General features: G+C 36.3%; 2 protein-coding genes and 1 long non-coding RNA gene across 8 annotated transcripts in view; 1 reads left to right on the forward strand and 2 right to left on the reverse strand.

The window, feature by feature from the left end:
- The window catches only part of LOC111874157 (coiled-coil domain-containing protein 186), a 43,399-nt gene extending 36,690 nt beyond the window's left edge, over positions 1–6,709 (reverse strand). The window contains exons 1-2 of one of the 3 annotated variants that reach the window (XM_023869404.2): positions 5,357–6,709; positions 2,819–3,005 (exon numbers count right to left, since the gene is read on the reverse strand). In XM_023869404.2, the coding sequence (XP_023725172.1) occupies positions 2,819–3,005; positions 5,357–5,916 (747 nt within the window). In that variant the 5' untranslated portion in view covers positions 5,917–6,709. The remainder of the gene's footprint in view (positions 1–2,818; positions 3,006–5,356) is intronic. The other 2 variants (XM_023869403.2, XM_023869405.2) reach the window with 2 other exon arrangements.
- A 325-nt stretch (positions 6,710–7,034) lies between these two features.
- On the forward strand, positions 7,035–12,967 carry LOC117283070. The gene is made up of 2 exons (XR_004514072.1): positions 7,035–7,111; positions 11,286–12,967. It is a non-coding gene; the product is annotated as an uncharacterized LOC117283070 (long non-coding RNA).
- A 4,094-nt stretch (positions 12,968–17,061) lies between these two features.
- The window catches only part of LOC111874164 (E3 ubiquitin-protein ligase RNF38), a 56,664-nt gene continuing 50,071 nt past the window's right edge, over positions 17,062–23,654 (reverse strand). For all 4 annotated transcript variants that reach the window (XM_023869414.1, XM_023869415.1, XM_033755344.1 and 1 more), the window contains one exon: positions 17,062–22,800. In XM_023869414.1, coding sequence (XP_023725182.1) covers positions 22,738–22,800 — 63 coding nt within the window. In that variant the 3' untranslated portion in view covers positions 17,062–22,737. The remainder of the gene's footprint in view (positions 22,801–23,654) is intronic.

Raw genomic sequence — 23,654 nt, forward strand, 5'->3', positions numbered from 1 at the left:
CAGTGTTTTCAGGATTACCACACCAAACTCAACTTTTAGCAGTTCGAGTGAGTAAAAAAATATTATTTATCATAATTATATTAAAAAATATATATAGTTTTGTTCTTCGTTTCATTATGAATATTTCTGTGAAAATTTTATCTCAATATACCTATTTTTGAGAGAGTTACTAAGTTTTTCATGGATAAGAGAATTTTTCTGATTAATAATTAAATACCCCGTCGGTTTGGCGGTAGGAAAAGATTTAAATACTATCCGTCGCGGAAAGGTTAATCGGCGTAACTAGTTTCATGGGTGCCCAAACTCTATCAGAATATTGTACTATACTTCCCTTCTAACTGCAGCATAGGATTTTTTGAAGTTACGTTATGTCAAAATCCATTATTATTTTTTATTATTATTATTAGACGGGGTGGGTTTCCCCATGTACTTAGACCAGTTATTGGTCCATTGTGCGTCCCCCTTTAATTTCTACTGTCGCCATACCTTACCGGTACTGGTACGTGCTATCAACCCCGTTCAGCCAATGAGGTCGGCCCTCGGTACCTGATATTTCCCCCTTCTACCAGAGGCAATGGAAACTACTTCGGTGGGAAACTTGTTGCCTAATTTTGCTCAGAGGTCTCCTAGAGACATGAGGATCTTTTACGTGGCGTAAATCTATGACATGGGACCCATGGCTTAAAGTCCCTCCCGGAGGACTTGTTCCCTGAATTTTTCCGCCCTTAAAAATTCCACAACCTCCGCCGGGTTTGAACCTGCGTACCTTGAGTCATGAGGTGGGAATGTTACCCCTAGACTACGGAGGCCGCTTATGTCAAAAACCATGCTGATGATCCCCAGTAATTTCGTCTACATATGGACTTAACTTTGAGAGATGGATAACAGATAAAATTTTGTATGAAACTAATAACAGTGATAGCCCAAAATAATTAAACAGAGTCGATTTGATCACCCTTCTTGTAAACTGGTACAATAATAGACACCCTCCCCTGATCAGGCCATTTGTCCTTATTCCAAACAGAATTAATGAGTCTATGGATTTCTAACCGCAGTGTTTCACCTCCTGCTTGAATAAGTTCTGCTAGAATTTGATCGCTACCTGGCGATTTATACCGTTTCAATTTTGCAATAGCACTTTCAACCTCGAAAGGGCTAGGATCAGGTATTAATGGCTCAGCTGTATGGATTTTTGTCTGCCTAACATCACAGACCCTATGTACCTTCAATAACTGAGAGAAGAAGTTCCTCCACCTATTCAAAATGTTGTGGGAATCTGCAAGCAGATCACCATTCTCATCCTTCACTAAGTTACTGCTAGGTTGGTAACCCCTCTTAAAGTCATTTATTCCTCTATACAGGTCCCTAATGTTCTTGTTCCTACTGTTCATTGCAAGCTCATGAATTTTGTGTTTCAGATATTACCTCTTTATATTCCTGAAATTCCTGTTGGTTTAATGTCTTACATTGTTAAGATTATCAGATTCTGTGACCACTGCAATTTGGCCTGTTCCTTTTGATATATTAATTTTGAGCATTCTTCATCAAACCATGGTTTATGCTTCTTCACTTCATAGTAACCCAGATTCTCTTTGGCTGAATTTTGATGTTCTCATACACTACTTATTATTATCACAATATGACCAATCAGAATTACTGATTCAACTGTTGTAATTGGTCATTAAGCTCAATTAGTTAATATAACAATTATAGTCATTACTTAAAAAAAGTAAATGGTGAAGATAAAAACTGTGTTTACTGAGTAACATGCTATGGAGAGAGAGAGATGCACGTGCGCGCGCGCGCGCGCGCACACACACACACACACACACACACACAGAATTTCCAACCTGAATGAAGGTGAGTGGTCAGTTTCATACCCTGAACATTTAACCCCAGAGAAATAGCCCCCAGTACTTAGTGGATAAGAGATTTGGTACTAAAAAGTTACCAATCCTAAACTGCATTCAGTTTCATGTACTGAGGGTTTGTGATTAACTGTACCAAGTTCTCAAGAGAGTAGGATTCCTTATTTTATCCTGTCACCTGATGGAAACAGAACCAGTTTTTTAAATAGTGGTTCAAAGCAAGTGAAGTCATGGACAATTCCAAAATAAAAAGCAAAGTAAAAGTAAAGCTATCCCTGTAACAGGCCGTCAAGGCCCATAGGCTTGTGAGACATTGAGGGTCCCACATTATCTAGACAACTGGCTCAAAGACGGCGGTAAGGTTGACAGCCTTACACGCTGGCCGCGCTTTACTCCCCAGGAAAATTATTTAATTAATTCCTGGTACTCATTTCTGTTAGAGACTGAGTCGGCCCCAGGGCCATAGTGCGGCCAGAAGGATTAGGTCAACTGAAAAAAAATCCAATGACCTCATCTGGACTTGAATCCACGACCTTCCGGCTTGTAGCATAGTGCCTCAACCAACTACGCTACTGTGTGCCCCACCTGGACAATTCCAAAATAGCAGTAAAAATATCCACCACCGTAGAAACATTCAGAATTAGCTATTATTTTGGACTCTGTCCACTGTCCAAGTTTATTAAAACAACTAAGTTTCAGAAATTGGTTCTATTTCAGTCTTTAGGCAAACAGGATATCTGACTCCTGCATACAGATACTCTCAAACTATGGACCTCTTGAACGCAGCTCTACAGAGGAGCCCATCAGAGTAGGTTTTCCTTCTTAGCCTACCACCAGAGGACAGAAATTGAAGTTTTAACAAACTTGGATGTGTACAAAGTCCAAATTATAAGATTTCAACATGTGTCATACCACCATGAAGCAATTTTGAGCTTAATTTAGTGCCTCACCCTGTCCAGTCTGGTTTCCAGGTTCTGTTTCATCTGGGTGAAGGCCTCTGACTGCTGACTGCTCTGTTCATTCAGTCTCTGCAGTTCCTTTTGCTGCTGACCAATAGTTTTCTCAAGTGCTTCCAGCTGCACCAAGTAGATTTCATGTGAATGATCTGCTTCTAGTCTTTGGTTCTCAGCTTCAAGTCTGCCAACAGTATAAAAATTGAGATATACAGCTGATTTATCTGAAGAAATGATCTCTGTATCTGCACACAGAACTTCATATTAATTACCCTCAATTTTTAGGTAATTCCATTCAGCAGAAAGACTTCAAGGGAACAAGAGGAGGAAGAAGATCCACTTTAATATTGTCACCTTATTAATACAAAAATGGTCTCTAACCATCAGCTGTTTGAGCCAAAATTTTGTATTAATTTTTCATTCCTCTTACACACACTACAAGCTCCATCTATCTCATTTGCTTTGTTCTAATCACCCTAACAATATTTGGTGAATGATAACAAATATGAAACTACTCTTCATGTAATATTCTTGAGTGCTTTGCTACGTCCACCATCTTAGGTCCAAATATTCTTCTCAGTCTATGTTCTTCCCTCAGAATGAAACCAACCTTCACACCCATACAAACCAAGTAAAATGAGTTTTCTACCTTCTGGGATATAAGGCTGTGTAGTCTGGTAAAAGTCAATATGGGACTGTATCACAGAAGACAGAACTCTTCATAACCATTGTTGTTAGGATATCAAACCCAATGAGCAAAATCAGGATGTAATACTTGTGCATACAGAATGCATATAAAAATGCAATGAATATGTTAAAATGTTATGAGTGCATCAGCACGAAGTCTCTTGACTTAGCATTGTAATCCACGATCAAAACCTCTGCAGATTATGAACAGTACTGTACTATGGTTTTATTGTTTTATGAAGGTCAGATAAGCTGCAGAAATGATGGATTCAAGGCTCTCAGGGGAGTGTACAGTCTTCCAGAATGTAACACTGTGTAGTTCAGAAAAAGTCTGACATTTTGGAGGAACATATCACTTCCACTTTCAGGGTTATTGGGGGGGGGNTCCACGAAAACGCCAGGCTTTCTCAGAAATACACAGCGTCATATCCAAGAATACTGCATTCTTTAAGATGTGGAAAATTAGACACACATTAGAAAGAAGGTTCAAACAAAACAGATAAATGCTGTCTTTCTCTCCGAGTCTGTAGCTTGTAGTTTATTGGATAATGGTAATTCTAATACACTGTTAACCCTCCTCCAACGTGGGTTATGTGTTCTTCAAAAGCTGGGTGTTCAGTGAGTTCTCACTGAGCAAACTTGATACTGTGTGAGATCAATTGGGATGGGGGAACATGACAGTGGAAAGTCAGAAGTAAAGAAACACTAAAATCATAAATATACATACTATAATTATATTTATTTAACAACAAAACATGTAATATAATTGAAAAGTTAATCCTTAAAATATAACATAAGCGAAAACTTAAACGTTAAAATGAAATACCAATGGAATCTTTAGTACTAGATCAAATATTAGCATAAAGTTATGCATCAAACAAACTTCATATGCCACTACAGCACATTTGGCAGACTTCATACAATCAAATTTTCCATGTCAGGCAAACAAATAATCGCATTTATTGTCAAACATAGAACTAAATTCATGTTGGAGGGTGTGCTGTGGCATGTATGATTGATTGAATAATTCTAATTTGTGAACTGTAAAGACATGGAAGGAAGTGATTATGGTCTAATATAGGATGATATCCTGCAATCTGCCTGGGGGGGACAGAGGAAAACCACAAAGGACCTCAGTACGGAGAGACGGTGTCTCAGCCAAAATTCAAACTGGGCATCTCCCAAATACAAGTTAGATGTACTATTATCTGAAGAAGCTTGCTGGGTTTCTCCTTAACAAGCCATCTTGATTACTTTCTGTGTATATAGCCATGGTACCAAGCTGGATGTCATCTTATTTAACATACCTTGTATTTTTAAGTCACAAACTCAAGTACTCTCAGGACACACATTTTATTTACTTATGATTTATTCAAAGGAGTCTGGATAGCTCAGTTGGTAAGGCAATAGGGTACAGCCAGAAGGACAAGACAAAAGGCTCAGTTAAAATGGTTGCTCTCTGAACCCAGGACCTCCTGAGCACAAAGCAGGAGCATTATCCACTTGAGTGGAATGACTGACAGTGCTGAATTAGTTAAGTACTATGCCATGAAACTGTAAATTGTAATATATATAAATGTAGGGAGTCAATTTCATGTCACTGTGAAGTTTTCATTTTGCATTCATTCTTGACCTTGTGAAAACCACTGAATGGTGCATATTTTATTTCGCTGGGAATACTGAAACATGACATAAGATAAATTTTGAAATTGAGAAACAACAGATCATAACATTACCATGTTTATTTCTTACTATAGGATCTATTATGATCAACAGGTTATGTTGAACTTCCCTTGAATGTGGCTATAAGAAGTGACAGAACACAATACGTTGCTTACAATTAATTACCTGCTTATTTCCGAATGAAGTACAGAAACTTGTTCTTTAAATAGGGACAGTTCCTGAATTACAGTCTTATAAGCTGGATGATTGAAAAGTGATGTTGATAGGCCATTTGGAGGATGACTTTTTGAAGTACCATCAGACTCTGGCAACTGCATGTTTATCTCCCTTAATAGTTCATCCTCAGCAGAAACTTTTGGCACTGTATAATCATCAACCTCTGTTCTGATGTCTGTTTCCATTTCTGCACCACTATCAGGTAAATCTTGTGAAGATGTTTCAGAAAACTTATCACAGTCTGAACGTACATTATTAACAGTAGAACTGTCTGAACTTGATGAGTCAATATCATCATTAGTTTCAGAGTCATCAGCTGTTTTACTAGCTTCACTAACTTCATATTCTCGCACTTCTTTATCAGTCTTGTCTGGTATATCATGGATCTGAATGTCCATTTCATTTGCATTATTATTACTTACAAGCTGTGCAAAACCTGACGTTGGAAAACATTCCACATTTCCATTATCAATGGAATTAAATTTTCTTGTAATATTTGATTCGGACATTCTAATACACAATAAATTTTTTATATATGATACAACATACTATTTTCTTCAAAATACAAACTGGCATAGTTGGTTAAAACGTTGGCACAATTGTTTGAAACACTGTTTACTGTTTTCAAGGCTTCATTGCACGATATTCACCAAAACCATAGAACGAATAAAACTTATTTAGATCATCAGATGGCAAACTTTGGTCGAAAGTTCACTCCACTTAACCCGAATTATCTTCTTCACTATGATTCAAACACAGCAGCCAGAAATTTACGTTACTAAGTGATCACGCTACAATATTTATGACATTCTACCTCATTAAAATACAGATAAAACAATCTCAAATTTAGTAACTATAAGCTATCATGTATTTTCGGCACAAATTTCATGTCAACTCTTCTGCTGTCACAGCATCCTGTCACTGCCTGCCATATTCCCTTATCTTGGGTTGCACACGTTATGCACGGCCCACGAAGGTCGTACATGATATAATTACGTTTTAGAACTACTAAAACCTTCTAGAAGCATATGCTAAATCCAAAAACACCATCATATTTGAAAATAAAGCGTGTATCACTGAAAACAGTTAACAGCTGTCACCACGGATCACTAATTAACACACATTAATAATGTTATTTAACTAACTGTTGTTGCCACCGACTGCCAGTGCTCTGATCACTGCTTTTATTGCATTGCATAGCAAAAAATGTGCATAACGTTTTTTTTCAGCATATACGATCAATGACTTAATCCTTCGCTTGCAGTCCATGGGGTCTGAGCATGCGGACCGTGACCTCCTCATTTCGCTCATTTCGGACTACGTAGTATAACGCGGCGGTTTTCGTGGGGTGGGCGACGATGTACTTGGCTGACAGTTTGTGGAGTGCCCCGGAAGACAAGGCTTTAATGTATCAATTCATTTGGGCTTGGGCCGCGCCATAGCTCAAGCGGTTAGTAGCTGGCGGCCCGGGTTCGATCCCGGGTCTGGTCAAGTGCGATTTGTGGTGGACAAAGTGACGCTGTAACAAATTTTCTCTGAGTACTTCGGTTTCCCTGCCAATCTTCATTCCACCAGTTGTTTCACAATCACCCTCACCTATCACCTGGGGCTGGTACAATTGGCCAGAAGTGGCCCCAGTACAAGGAACTTAGTCCCACCCCACTAGCGATAAAAAAAAATTCATCCAGCTTCTGCTCATTACAGGTTCGATGACGGAAAACTAACACCAGACCTCTTTCTCCTTCTTCAGTCCTTGTAGTATTAATTTGTTCACTGTATCAGTGTGTGGCCGAATTAGCTTCCATTGAAAGAATGAGCAAGAGTCATTATGTTTCCTAATAGGTGTCTTTCTCTTACGAGGACAAAAATTAGTATTGAAGGTATCTTTTAAGTTTCCAAGGACTTCTTTATGTAAGCCTGCCTTCTGTACATCAATGGCAACCTTTACTAGACAGCGTTTATACCCCCCCCCCCTGTACTACATAGCTGTTGGCCTGAGATGTAAAGACCTTTCAGTATCTCATTTGCAGTGTTTTACTAAATAAATTGTATTTATTGCATTTTTAAAGCTATAAGCACCAAATAAAAGCTTGGTTAAGAATTAATGTATTCGTGTACTCAGAGTTTTGAAATGGACGGTATGTGTGTGTATATATGAATATACATACACAGATTCTGTATAATATGCATTTCACATTTCTTTTTGGCTCTGGCAGAATTATTCGACACTTCCCACCCACTGTCAACAATGACAGCTTCCTTTTTGTACTGCAGACAATGCAGTTCTGGGAAATGTTATGCTAAAATAATTTCAGATACTGACAGGCCAGGGTTTACAGTGATTATCAGTCCTGGTCAGTGTTTTCAGAAGTGGTTGTTGGGTAGTTTTTTCACATTCAAATTAATGTAACTTTGGTTTTTGGGAAGTATGCTATCACTTGATTCCTTGTGTAAAATATTTTTGATTCTCTTAAAAAATCGTTTCCATTTATTGTTCAGCCTTTCCAGGAAGTACACAATTATGTGATTACATGTATAAAATAAACTGACCTCCTTTGAATATTGCACTTTTCTCAGCCCAGCAGCTTGAAAATAACAATATTTGAATATTCATAAGTATAACACAAAAGGGAAACAGGATATGTATGTCAAATTATGCTACATTACATTACATTGCATTGCATTCCATGGATCCAAAGTTAGTCAAAATGACTGCAGGATGTGGAATATGTCATATAAATACAGAACATATGTGTATGTACAGACCCAATGGAGTTCTCACACAAGAGAAACCAAGAATACACAGTGACTACACACAAAGATATTTAAAGATACTTAAGTTATTTTCTAGACAGTAGGTATTCATCAACAGAGTAGAATGAATGTGTATTCAAGTATTGTTTCAGTGCTATTTTAAATCGTGCATTTTCTTTCATAAGACCTTTGAGATCAGTTGGCAGGTTATTAAAAATGTTGATCCCAGCATATGTGCTTTTCTGAAAGCATGACAGGTTAGCAATTGGTTTATGAAGACAGTGTTTGTGTCTTGTGTTAACACTGTGTACATCCACATTCATCTGAAAATGTTCTTCGTTATTTGGAATGAAGTTTATTAATGAATATATATATTCACAAGGCAAGGTTAAGATCAGTAGTTTCTTAAATGGATCTCTACAGGAATTATGGGATTTGACACCCATTGTGATTCTAACAATTTTTGATTGCAATGTAAATACCTTTTTACTGTCAAATGAATTACCCCAGGAAATTATTCCATACTTCATTAAAGAGTGAAAGTAAGCAAACTAGATTGATTTGAGAGTGTCAGTGTTACTAATAAGTAACATGAATACAACTGCATAACATGCTCTACTTAACTTTGGAATCAACTGATCGATATGGTTTTTTCCTGTTTAAAAGATTATCAATTTGCAAGCCAAGGGATTTTGTGTTTACTCCCTCTTCTATATATTTATTATTATATCCTATGTTTAATGGATATTGTGGTGAGTTTATTGTTATAAATTTTATTACATTTGTTTTTTCTAGGTTCAGGGACAGCTTGTTTGCAGAAAACCATTTACTCATTTGCAAAAGAACCTTGCTTGATAACACGGAGAAATCATCTAAATTTTTACCAGAAATTATAACACTAGTATCATTTGCAAATATTATAGGTATTGATGAGTTCCTTAGTGTAGGAGGTGGTTTATATAAATTATGAAAAGCAAAGGCCCCAAAATTGACCCTTGTGGAACTCCATGTTTTGTTTCTGTTAGGTAGGATCTGAACCAACTTAACGTTGTTCCTTGAATGCCCAAAAAATGTAATTTAGTTAATAAAATTTCATGATTTAAACAGTCAAAAGACTTTGCCAAGTCACAGAATATTCCACCAACATTCACTGCCGTGAAAATCTCAAATCTTACATGAATTTTCTTATTAACAGGTTTCAACACACTGTCTGTTAACTTAAAGGTTGCATTTTCAATGGAAATTCCTTTCCTAAGGCCAAACTGTTCTGGGACTAGTATATTATTACTCTGAAAAAGATGGCTTAACCTACTGGGCATCATTTTTTAAGTACTTTATCGCCTGTAACTTCTAACTGTAAAAGAAGTGTAACAAGGGAATAAAAATACATAACTTACATTCTGAATTATAAAGAATAGGAAATTTTAAGGTTTTTAAAAATAAATTAAAAAATTATTTATTAGAAAACTATTTTTATTCTTTACAAGAGTTCTTTAGTAACTAACAATAACAATAGCAGTGGTTTTGTAATGAAAGTTAGTTTCGATCTTTGGACTGTTATCTTCACTAAATGTATGATGCTTTTACATGGCTGACTTGTGTTTTTTGGTGGTTTAAGTATATTTAATGCATTATATTGAATTGCTGAGAGCTGTAAACCATGGTTGGTAAACTACAGCAAGGGCATATTGATTAAAAAGGGACTGTATTGTACACTGTCTTGCATATTGTTTTGTACATTTCAAGAGTTGTTGACATGTAGTGTTCGGCTGTTTTCAACTGACTTGTCCAATTGTGCCTGTGTTAACAGTTATGGATGTTCATTAAATTCAAGGCCCACCAACTGCTTACCTAAAAAGTCATAGTGTAATACACAGTAGGGTAGCTATTTATGCCTGCCTCTGCATGCCACTATTTTCTCCAGCACTGATGTGAGTTACACTGCTGTAGCATGCGTGACAGACATGTTGGTAACTCAGTAAGGACACAGGATATGAGATACGTTCTTTCTTACTCACTGTAACAGGTCTCATTTGGCATAATACTAAAAAATGATATTCACCCTCTCTTGCAACTGCATCTGTTTTAATATTTTCTTATATAATTCTTTAGGATAGAAAGAATAACTCCATGGAGCCATATTCTTCTTGAGAAGCCAGAGTTACTCAGCCACTCAACAACATTCCAAGCATTTTATGAAACCTGAAGGTTCACAACCATGTTCATAAGAGCCCACTGCTGGTTCCCATCCTACTTCGCTATGATATATTTTCATATTCTCCTACTTATGCCTGGGTCTTTGTAGTCATCTCTTTCCTTCAGGTTTTCCTGCCAAAACCCTGTATGCACTCCTCTCCCATGCAAGCTGCATACCCAACACATCTAAGTTCAAAGTTTTAGAATAAAAGTGCCCCACTTTGGTACACATACAGATTATGGCAGCGATATCTCAATGCTCAACATCAGAGCAATCTGTTTCTGAAGATTCTATATAAGACAAGTTAGGAAATCTATGCACAGTGTAACAATTCTGGGGCATCCACTATCATTGCTTGTATATTTCTTGAGTAGAGAGATGACAGCATAAAACATACAATTTTTCTTTACAAATCTGGTTCAAACATTTTTTGCACTGATAATTGTTTAGTGATACTCAAGATGTGTGCAGAAATTGAAGTAGTTCTTTCTGTAGTTTCCATTATTGCTTCGTTTCAAATGTTACTGGTTCCACCGTCTAGCATGCAACACATCTTCCTATAAAACTTATTCACTTCAAAACTTTTGCACATCATATAACTCTTTAATATTTTAAAATTTTTTGGCAACATCCTTTGACAAATATGGTCATTGTTAGGCGGTTAAAATTATAGTTGAGGAAACTGATGTGCTTCCGTTATTAATTGTTTAATGTATGGTTCCTTCTATGCACATGCGTATTCCAAGCAACGGGTTATTCTTCCCACTGTGTTTGCTAAGTATGTTTTTTACTAATGCTATTATTGCTGTCCAGTTTTAACCAAAATTGGACTGGACCAACATATTTTACTAGGTGCTCACAGCAATGGTTGTGAGGATTTCTATCTTCTTGGATATAATGTTGAATAATCTGTTGAAAGTCAAACAGTGTTTCAGAGGCACACGTCTTCTGGGTTGAAGAGTACTGCACGCAAGAAACCAGGATGGCTTACTCTTTGACCATGAAGATGGTGATGTCTTCTTGTGAAGATGTTACACAGTAGGAAGAAAGAATATGGGAAGAAACCAAGAAGCTGTAAGATGAACAGGACTGAAGAAGAGGTTTATAAGAATGGAAATGTCAGAGGAAGAAATATGCTTAATAATATACATAAAGATAAGCATACTGGTGAGTGTAAGGACAGACAATAAGCAGTAAATATATTATCCTCAGAATGTCCTTATATGGTGATATTCCAGAAAATTTAGATGTGATAACATATATGGGATAATAATTAATGTTTATTATCTGTATTACTGTAGACAATTGCACTATCAAGTTTTCTCCTAAATAAGAGATCCAAGTCTCATGGAAATAAGGAAATACTGTATATTTCATATACACCGGGCTTTTCAATAGCAAGAGACGTAAATTAAAAACTGAATATGCGTTGTCCTTTCCTGCTTTTTCATATTGTAACCATTTTCCTGATATATTAAAGATAAATTATCATACTTCATATTGACATACAATATTTAATATTTGTTGAGATTTATAGTTAAGAAGAGTACTGTGTTTATAAAATACCTGTTTGACAGTATCAAGTCATTCAACTTGGAAACAGCAAAGTTTTCATGAGATGCCAAAGCAAAAAAGTGATCTTTCTGGGTTATAATACAATGATAATTCACCAAAACAATTCAAATGTCACGAAACGGAGAGACAATTCATAGCCATTTGAGAATGGACTGTATGAATGTCACTTAACTAAATAACTTTACAGTTTACAAACAAGATTAACTCAAACACAAATTATACTACATGAATGATTAATACTGGAAAGACAGTAACACGAATTCAAGATACTGGCCACAGAAAAATAGCTTAAAGATTACTGCAAAAACAAACTCAGTATTATAACATACTACTAATCCTAAATTTAGCATTAAATGGCATACAAATAATTCAAGAAAAATAAACACAATTATTATATTTATATAATGCAAACCAAACTTTTAATACTTATATATAAGGACCTTAGTAGTAACAGTCAAATAAAAAATCAAATTAAAAAATGGCACATTTTTTGATCAAAGAAGTTTCAGCAATATACCAAACATAAACCAACACAATTCCAAGTGCTCTGTAAATTCATAAATTCAATCTATTGTAGTCCCAATTCTTTTTAGGCATTTACCTTTCTGAAGCAACATTAAACATGCTCACACATATAAGGTCTGAAGACAAACATGACTGTTCATAAATTTGAGGAAAATTAATCTTAGAGAAACTACACATGTAATTTCATGAATACATGACCAAAACTGACTTTTAAACAAACAAATGCTATTATTCATTTTCATGGTAAAACCCTGAAGATGGAGTCAATACATTCACCTGAAACACTGATATTAATCAACAATATTATATTTACTTATTTGAAAATGAGAATTGAAATATACAAAATTCTCTATTGAGAGTTCCATCTTCTGAGATGTAATGCTGTGTGATGTAAATATCAACTGATGGTTCAGAGGACCATATAACCTCTATCTTCAGGGACCAAAGAGCAAGTCAATCTGGAAATCAGGGGAGAAGGGGGGGGGAAGCAAGAGCTTGTCTTGGTTAGTTATTAGAGAGGGTGGGTTTCCCCATGCACTTAGACCTATAGTGGTCCATTGTGCTTCCCTCTATGATTTCTACCAGTCTCTATATCCTGCCGGTATTGGTGCTTATCATCAGTCCCGCCCAGCCAGTGAGACCGGCTCTACTGGCTGAGAAGTATCTATAATGCTTCCCCCATCTACCGGAGGTATTAGTGACTGCTGTTGGGCGGGAAACGTCCGCAATTTTGGCTCAGTGACCTCCTTTGGAGGTGTGAGGTTCTTTTACGTGCCGTAAAGCTATGACACGGGACCCACAGCTTAAAGTCCCTCCCAGAGGACTTGTTCCCTGAATTTTACCGCCCTTAAAAATTCGACGACCTCCGCCGGGTATTTGAACCCGTGTACTACGAGTCATGAGGTGGGAACGTTACCTCTAGACTATGGAGGCTGCTCAAGAGCTTGTCTTAGTCACTGGACAATGAGACAAGTCCTGTACTGAAGACAAATGGATGAAGGGATACTGTACATGTGAATGTTTAAAATAAAGGCAATGAAATTCACTGTTCACAGTAAAAGTAACATTACACACAAGTTAAAAGTCTGTCCACTAGGACATCAGTAGTAAGAGATTTAAATCCATTATCCCATGACAATCATTAAACTCCAAACCTTGTAAGCATGAGCACGTGCAGGAGTCTCTAAATGTATGTCTGATTCTTTTTTGTTCGCAAGTCATGGAATGGTACAGCAAATTGTAATTTTTAGTGACCTGAAATCAGATTTTAATGAACTGGATGAGACTGGGACCTGAAGATGTGAGAGTTCATCTGAGATTAATGCTGGATATGCCATACACGTGTCACCATTACTTATCATTAGACATAATAAAACATCATTTTCATTTAACAAAAACAATCCACCTCCCAAAATACAAACCTATAAAATAAAATGAATTAAGATCCAAGTGGATGGGACATCATATCTCTTCAGTCAAAGACAAAAATACTTGAGGATGAAACTCCAGATAGCTGTAATGGATCAGACATTCTCGAACACTAAGGAGAGGTAAAAGTTAACTCCAATTTCTTTTGATTCATTAAGAACAAACAAATAACAACATATAACAAGGAGAACTTTTTCTCTCATTTGAAGATAAATAAGCAATTCTAGTAAATTTAAATGTGCTGAATCTTAACTTGAGCTTGAAAGTTTACATCTCCCTCACTTTTCCTGGGAAATGATCGCAAATTAATGCACAAGCCATAAATTTGCTGGCTGCATATAATGTGCCTAGTTTTTTTAACAATTCACTGCACAATATGACAGTACCCTGAAAAAAGGTTCAGTGAGAGATATGAGGTTCTCACACCATTAGTTACCTGAGATGTAATTTCTGCTAACCTGAACAAAGAGTCAACAGATTCCATCTACAGTTGACACCTCTCTACCAAACTACACAGTGTGAAAGACCATAATCTTGAATAGTAATGATAACTCGCATTTTTGGAAATTAGGTCATATTCTGACCATTTCTCAACCATGCTTAGTATGGATGCAGGTTAACGCTGTTAGGATGACAACCAAAAGAGATCATGTCTAGTGTTTTGACTCTGAGAGAAGAACTGCTGGCCAGCACTGTTACTGCTTGCATATATTTAACTTCACAGTAGGCACAAAAGGAATTGGTACAAGTCATACCGGAATGAGGTATTTATTACTCCTTCAGTTTTCTCAAAAGGTGTCAAAAGGAATGTTCTCTGAAATAAATCCATAGAATACAAATATCTGAGAAATTCTTCTTGGATTTTCAACAGATGTATGGATCACTTTACCCACAAAAAGGTTAGAGAACTCATCTATCTGAAGTTTCATTCTCCTAATAAACTTGTCATGGAATACAAATTACAAATTATTACAATTAAAAATTGGTGAAAATTTTTAAACAAAGTCAGTCCATTAAACCATGAAACACTATTCAATATATATATATATATGTAACATTTCGGCGAACATGCACTTTGTTTCATACCAGCAAAACATAACCACATTACAATCCTGACATTATCAAAAGCACTTTTCTCTTTTCACCAAGGACAATATGTACAAAAGTTGAGTTTAAAATAATTATTTAGGACAACCACAATTGTACAACACAACACCACACAACACAACACAATATGCTTGCTGCCAAGCCTACACTTAAGTAACATGAAACAGATGTTATTGTTAAAAAAGTGCTCTAAGCTTTCTTTGGTAACTAGCTCACTTGGTAAGAAAGCTACACCTCACTACTAGGCAGGCACCCTGATACACCCATACACACACAATCTCATATTCACACATTTAAACTCTCAGAAGAAATAAAATGTTAAAGACTCATAACAGAAGTGCTACATGGAATCAGTTCACTTATCCCAAAGTCCTGATCATTCATTGACCAGATTAAATGACCAGACTACTTGCAATTAAGGGAATTTATATCAGCACGAGCCAAAACACTGAAAAATATGAAAACATATATGTGGAATGCTAGTTTTATGTAAGTTATTACTATAATAAATACACCATAACTTGTGACAAGAGCGGTTACATAAACAAAACAGACTTTTAAAAGTGGTATGCTGGTTGGAACTTCACACACACATATACACAAATAAATAAATGTACATTAAGTATTTAAATTTATACTGTTACATCCTGTCATGCAATTTGACTAATTATACCAAGTGTTCATTGTGCAGGCTTATAAGACATCCTTGGGACTTGTTGGTATGTTGTCTCGGCACACATTGCAGGAGCTCCTGACAAACTGAAGGGCATTCATTTGGCAACCACCTGATAAGTGAGTCACAGCATAGTGAGTGTTATGCCACCAAGTGTTATAGAAGCTACTTTCTACAGTGCTCTGTTGTGTCTTTATGGCTTGTGTTAGATGCCATTTAGAACAAAGAGTTTTCATTTATGTGAAAAACACTCACGCAAATCGTGCAGGAGAAAATTTCCTAACATGACATGTCCATCTGCAGACACAATTTCTAAATTAGTGAAGAAAGTTTGAACGCATGGTATTGTAACTGACAGAATGCCATTAAAAAGAAACAGTGTTTTAACTGAGAAGAAACCTGATGACATTAGAAAATTCTACTCAAAAATCTTTGCAGTGATTGGCACAACAAAGTGGTGTTCTTGCAGGCAGCGCATGGACAGCAACTAAACTGTTACATATTCATCTGCATAAAATTACTGTTGTTCCTGAAATTAAACCTGTGGATTATGAAAAAAGAGTGCATGATGGACTTAATTGATCCTAAGCTGACACTCTTCACAGTTGAGGCTAATTAGTATCTTGGGATATGTTAACTCACAAAACAACAGGTACTGGAGTAGTGAAAATCCTCATGTACTAATTCAACTTATTTGCAACAGAAAGACAGGTGTATGGTGTGTGTCTAGTGCAGACCGTCTCATGGACCAATATTTTATGACGGAACTCTTGATGCTCAATAACACATTAATGAAATATTAAATTTTTCATTAATTTGGCACCTGCAGAAGAAAGATTCAGTTGTTTTATGCAAGATGGCGTGATTCCATACACAGCTAAGGAAACTATCCGAGCATCATGTGGTGTGTTTAGGGAGTTAATGGGAAGGATAGAATTATTAGCAAGGGTTTGCTGTCCCCCTAGATCCCCAGATCTAAACCTGTGATTTAGGGAGAACTCAAAAGTGTTGTCTATGCCAACAATCCACATGACCTGGAGACTGTTAAAACAGAATATTCATGAAGCAATTTACACAATTCAGCAACGTGAATGGCAACAAGTTTCCCGAAACCTGTTTAAAAGAATTCAGACATGTCTCACAGCAGAGGGCAGCCATTCTGAACATCTTCCAGGCTGGTGAGTACAATATTAATTACTATATTTGATTAATAATTAATAAAAGAAGTAAGCAATGTGTGCTATCAGTTCTGGCCATGCAGTGGCATTTTTCTTGGCAAGTGGTGCAGTACTTTTGCAGGTGATAGTAAAATCAATGTCCAATTAGCCTGTGCTCCGAACACTGTGTACAATACCATGTAAACAGTCTCACAGTGTAGTTACAAAAATGCTGACAGATTGGGCAATATGTTTCAGCATATTAATGCCATCTTTAGGCCACAAATACCAAATGACAAACATAAATTATCATTAGACAAAATTACAAATTAAATTTAAGGTCATTATCTGCCTTGGGCCCTAAGGCTGGCAGTACTGTGGTTAAACATGTTGGCCAGTTTTGTGAATTTGGTAAATACACATCAACGGACTATGTACATGGTATTATAAGAGATGCAAGGTTCCTATGGTGGTATGAAGGTTACAGTCTTTTGGAATGTGACCCTGTGTAGTTTGGTAGACACATCTTCAACACTGGCCCTGAAGATGGACACTGTTATGTTCTCCAAAACTTTGGAACCTGTCTACCAAATTACATAATGTCATATCCCAGAAGACTGTAACCTTAATATTCAAGATGCTGAACAAATGAATGACTGGTTGATGGTTTCGCAGTTTGTCACATACTTCAGCTTTTCAGACCAATTGCATTTGGCAACTTTAACATGTGTGTGGTTCTATGAACTATGCTCTATGACCCTAATAACTGCAATCATCCTCAAGCAATACATGGACAATTTTTCCTCACTCTCAGATGTCTGTAATCATACCCACTCCATTCTTAATGAAGTATTGAATAGTAACTCCACCAAAACTGGAGTAACAAAATTAAGTTTGTGCGCTAACATACACAAATTCAAGGTTCCCATGGCTCACTATGAAAATTATTGTTCTCTGGGATGTGATGTCATGCAACCTAGCAGAGGGTTACAATGTTTTGGATGAATCTACTGCCTCTATCTTCAGGGAAGAACACAAAGGCAGAAGGTTCCTCTGAAATGTTTGTAACTCTACCAGATTTTATCGTATGACATCCCAAATTTTTATGCTTATTCAGATCATAAATTAAATTTATAATGGAATTCTGCAATAACTGATATCATGCTTTTATTGTGATTTACTTTACTATAATTGCAATGACTTAGCAGTCATCATGTCACAGATATGACAGGTTCACTAACTGAAAGCTATGCAGTTCCTGACATAAATCGGTAACAACCTACCATCTCAGAACTTCAACATTTTCTAAAACATTGAGTAACAAGAAAACAGTACTACAGGAAAACACAATTGTACATTAAACAGTGTTACCACAATATGAAAAATATTTTAAATAAATTCTTTTCTTCATTTCATTATTCGCAATCATGATGGTAGATACTGCAGTGATACTGTGTACAGAGCAGATTGGTAGGAGTGCTGTGTCTGGAATGTATATACACAATCGACATAAGTATTACTGCCTATCCAAACACACTAGCTCACTGTCTGATGCTATGCAGATATACATATATGCAAGGCCCAATAAACCCACTAGACTGCTAATCTGTGACAAGACCATGGCCACTGACTGGAATAATCTTTGAATTTATTCCTTTAAATTCTCTCTAGTTTTCTTTTTAATTTCTGCACAGATGTATTCATATTCCACGCTTCTGATTTCATCATAAAACCCACAAAATATTACATTCTGAAAAATAATTTTGAATCAAGATAATTTCTACATTACATCTGCTAAACTTTCCATGTAGTTTTGCTTTTGTTAATATATGCAGATCTGACACAATCACATCTCACATCTTGACAGATTATCAATTTGGAAGACCGATAAAGAATAATAAATAATGCAATGAAAGCTGCCAAAGAAGTCAGAGATTACAAGAGCATTATACTATACATATAAGCCCAGTATCTTTGCTTGATTCCAGTACATCTATATTTCAGAGTTATTCAGCTAATGGCCCATGGGCTACAGGCCTCTGAGAATCTTTCCACTGGCCCATGGACGGACAAGAAAAAGTCACAAACTTTCATTACGTTAATATTTGGTTTCATAAAATATTTAATATTCCTGTATGCCAATACTGTAAACTGATTTTAAATGTAATTTTACACTTTAAGGATGATAATAACAATTGGAGGGACATCACCTTAGACAAGAAGTTTAGGAACATTCAAGCAGATGAATGATTAGGAGGACAGTAGGATGTATGAATAAAGACCTGTAGCAGAAATCAAGAATATACTGTATGTATGATTAAAAGGGTACAAGAGTACATTAAAGTTGGACGCAAGAGGTTTGTTCAAAATGGTATATATCTACAAAACTACACTGCGTAACATCTCAGAAAGACCATATAATCTTCAAATTTCGCGCTGTGTGTGTAAAAACTCAAGTGAAATGGATCACTGATAATGTGTGAACTGATCTGATACCACTGCCTATTCAAACCTCACTTCTATTCACATGAAAGAAAGTGAGATCATCTTGACAAAATACAGAGCATCCCACAAGCCTTGAAGGCAATAACCATGAACTCAGAGAATGGTCCAAGTATTTTTAAGAGACTGTCCCTGCAAGAGTGAGGTCAACTCCACAAATAACTCACACTGTTCTCCTAGTGACAAAAACGTTTATCTAGCTATGAATGGAGAACATATTAAGCCAATTTTGTTAAGAGCTGTGTCAAAACTCCAGTACTGCATATGGTTCTAGACTTATGAGACACCCTACAGAATAAAACTGTTACAAACAATTCTGAAGCAAGCCATATGTGAAGTATATATACATAACTTAAGGAACATTCAAAATTATGTTCACTGGCTTTGATATCATTTTTACACATGAGTTATACACAAACTAAAATGATTCATTTAATATTGGATAATTTAAACCAAATATTGCTTGAGCTTGATTTCAATAGTACATTTCAGCATGCTCTTACATTATAAGTAATCAATTATGTGAAGTAGTAGGCAGGAAGAGGGTTAGAGGATTAAAGACAACTGGACAACATCAAACTGGAAGTCACCATCAGATAACGAGATTCTTGGCATCTATACGTGCACTTTGTGTTGATACAGTCACACTACACACACCCACACAAATTTACAAAGAGGTATTACAGAAACAATTTCTTAGTACCTAATAAACACATATGTATTGCTTTAGGTTCTTACAAAAATAAGCAAAAAATATTTTACATGCCTAAAAAGGTCTGATCGTAAGACATGAAATAACGTCAACTCTGAATGAATAGTAAAATGTCAGAATGCAAAAGATTTTAAGCTTTCATCGGGAATAAATGCACAAAAATCTTTCTGGGTTATCAGCTGTATCAACGTTGAATCAAAAACTAATGTTTCATCAGAGACCTCCTCCATTACCAGCATCAGCGTGGATACGGTAAACAACCATACGTCGCTGGTATATGTACCAGTCTCTTGAATTGATGTCTGGCCAATCAATTGATTGGCATACTATGCAGCAGGAAAGCAAAGTCAAATTGCGTGGTCACCCAACTGACTCTTAAACCTATCACTTATGTCACTTAAGCTGGTGTCCCTGCTGTCAATTATTCTATCTTCTTAGCATGCTCTTCCCTATGTTTGTCTTCTTGGGATTTCCTTGATCTATGTGCGCTGAAGCACCTTAATAATCTGGCACTGTAATTCTATGGTTTGCCAAGTCTGAGTCCTCGGGTAGTTACCACATCGATCCTGAAGATGGAGACAGAGGAGATCTCGGAATCATTACTTAATAACTCATCACTGACATGGCTAATCATCCAAGATTTTAGCACAGAATACATAAGTTACAGTTGTCACAATGGAACAAAACGTTATTGCAACTGCCTGTCTTATTGTTTTTGTACTATGCTGTTACAGATACATATCCATATATACAAAAGAAAGAGAGAGAGAGAGAGAGAACAATGCTTCTTTTCAGAAGCTTTATCCTTTAAAGCATAACGTGTACTGGTGTGGCCAGTGTTTATGGTGACATACACACTTTCATCTCATAATATTAACAGCGTATTTAAAACTTAGTTCTTCTGATACATGAAGTTCTCATGATGGGACTATGAAGAGTATTATCTTCTCGAATGTGATGCCGTCCAGTCTGGTAGAAGTTTACTGACATTATGGAGAAATCGACTGTCTCCTCCTTACTTTCAATCCTGAGGATGAAACCAGTATGTTCCTCCAATACACTGCTAAATTTCTAACAGGCTGTGCAGCATCACATATCACAAGACAAGTACTCTCCAATCTGGGTCTTGGACACATAACTGCTGTCAATTTTACAAAGCACTATTCTTTGATCATTATTTCTAACTGAACTGAACTTCTGTACAGTTGCACAAACCAAATCCAGCCCCATGAATAAATAATTTAAGTAAGAAATGTATAAAATGCGTTGAGTGTTTAATTTTATGAAAATCTATGTTAACAGTCTTAATACTTCTAGCATGTTTGTATATTTATCCACATTTCTCCCTGGAAATAACTGCTGGAGATGATCTAGTGAGACATGACATAAAAGCATTGCTTGGCCACCCTTGACACAAAAAATACTAGAGGGAAAACAGGTGGGGTAAAACGTGTCTTGAAAGACATGTAACCCATCTAAAAAGGGGGCTTTACTATTTAACTTCATAAAACAGACTAACAGAATTTATAAACAAAACAGGGATGGAATTTTAGTAAACATCTCAGATTTCAGGCAACATTCCCTCCCTCTAGCATGAACACAAAAAGATGCAAACAAATTCTTAAACATCTTGCAACAGATGACAGCAAACATAGCAATCAAGAGGTATTAACAGTGACCTTCACAGTTTTTCATTCAATACTAAGTTATTTTCTAAATACTACATTAAACTAACTCCGAATAAAATACGTCTTTTAATGATATTTATCTTTCAAAATAATTATTCACAAAGCTTAGACTGTGAGATGTCGAAGTTCATTACATCTACGGAAGCACAAAATTAAAGAAGATATGACACAGTATGCATGGTTAGAAGATTCTGTATAATTTGAAGCTGCAGTTCATGTAATTCTTGTCTACTCAATCTGGTAAATAATTTTCATAACATTGCTGCTGCAACTGCTCTGTCTTCCATACTTCAACACAAGGCATCCCAAAAACCTGGGCTCATCTCATATCAATTTTACTACTTTTTATGAGGGCTGTTCAAATGAAACCTGTTTGTGGAAGTGCTAGTGAATGTGTGGTTGTGTGCATGACACACATGCAATCTGCTGTATTCGCTAGCGACACCATGAACTGGTTTCATTCGAACAATCCTCATAGCATGATTCCACATGTAACCTAGTTTTTACCAAAATAAAATAAAACTGTTGTTTTACAACCAAACTTAACCGGGATGGGCCATATATCAAGCCCACAACAAGCAATCTCCAACTGTTACATGATAACACACAAGATATGTGAACCAAAATACAAGTATAACATAAAGTGTTGCAACTTACATAATAAATGTAAAAATATACAAACAAAAAACAGATTGTTATATAACATAAAACAAGCTAGCAAAGAACATAGGGTAATACAATCACATTACCGTCTTTTCTGGCAGTTCAAAGGCAACCAAATGTTATTGCTCTATTTTAACACTGGACCTTCAATTTAGAACGATTTGAGGTAAGTAATATTTTTGTTTATTACATAACAGACCTACGAGCATGTTAGGGATACAAGGAACATGCGCTACTGTTTTAACATTACACAAACAAAATAACTGGGAGGTAACAAAGATTTGTCTTCACGCAAAAAGCCAATGTTAACTTCATGACGATGGCACAATCACCCTGCAGTATTCTCTTTCTATTCCAAATGACTGAGGTATTCAGATGCATCACCACGACAAATTGGACATGTTCTGTTGGACTAGAAACACAAGATGAAACAAGTAAATAGCATTTTTTATATTATATTTCACATCGCTGCATCATTATTCTGAATGTACATATACACTCGTCATAAACAAATACTTGCTTATTCAAACATTTTTATTTTAAACTAGATTTCGTGTACCTATAATATAATTTTCTTTTTTACTTAGATCCCATAAGTACCTACACTAGATAGCATTTGATGGTAGGATTACTGATGGCCTGGAAAGGGTTTGGAAGGAAGTGGTAAAGCCTAACTGAAGCACTATGTCTCAATTTGCATGGAGGGACTTAGGAAAATCATTAACAACTCAGGCTACTTGGTAACCTGGCCAAGATCTCAACTGACCACTTCCTGAATACCAGTCTGGAGCATTATCTCTACACCAAGGGCTATCAAACTATGTGATACCAAGGCTCATTAAAATAATACATAGATATATGTGATCCCACTGTGCCAGTGAGTGAGAAGTGCAGTTCTGCACAATAGTGCAGCTTCCTATCAGGATGTATGGTGACAGCTGGAACCTAATTAGCTTTACAGGCTTTCTACACCTACAGTACAAGACACTCTGTCCCTGCATGTGTGCGCGCAGACGCATGCATGCACACACAAACACTCCTGAATTGCATCGCCAGCAACAGCAACATTTTCTGAAAGCACTCACATTAAGTCTTACTGACTTTTCAAAGCCTGTGCCTGGATATATCTTATATATATATATATATANGTCAACCCCAGGGCCATAATGTGGCTGGAAGGATTAGGTCAATTGAAATAATCCAATGACCTCATCGGGACTTGAACCCGTGACCTTCCAGCTTGTAGCATAGCCCAATCAACCAACT

The sequence above is a fragment of the Cryptotermes secundus genome, unplaced genomic scaffold, assembly GCF_002891405.2.
Source record: "Cryptotermes secundus unplaced genomic scaffold, Csec_1.0 scaffold26, whole genome shotgun sequence".
Classification (NCBI taxonomy): domain Eukaryota; kingdom Metazoa; phylum Arthropoda; class Insecta; order Blattodea; family Kalotermitidae; genus Cryptotermes; species Cryptotermes secundus.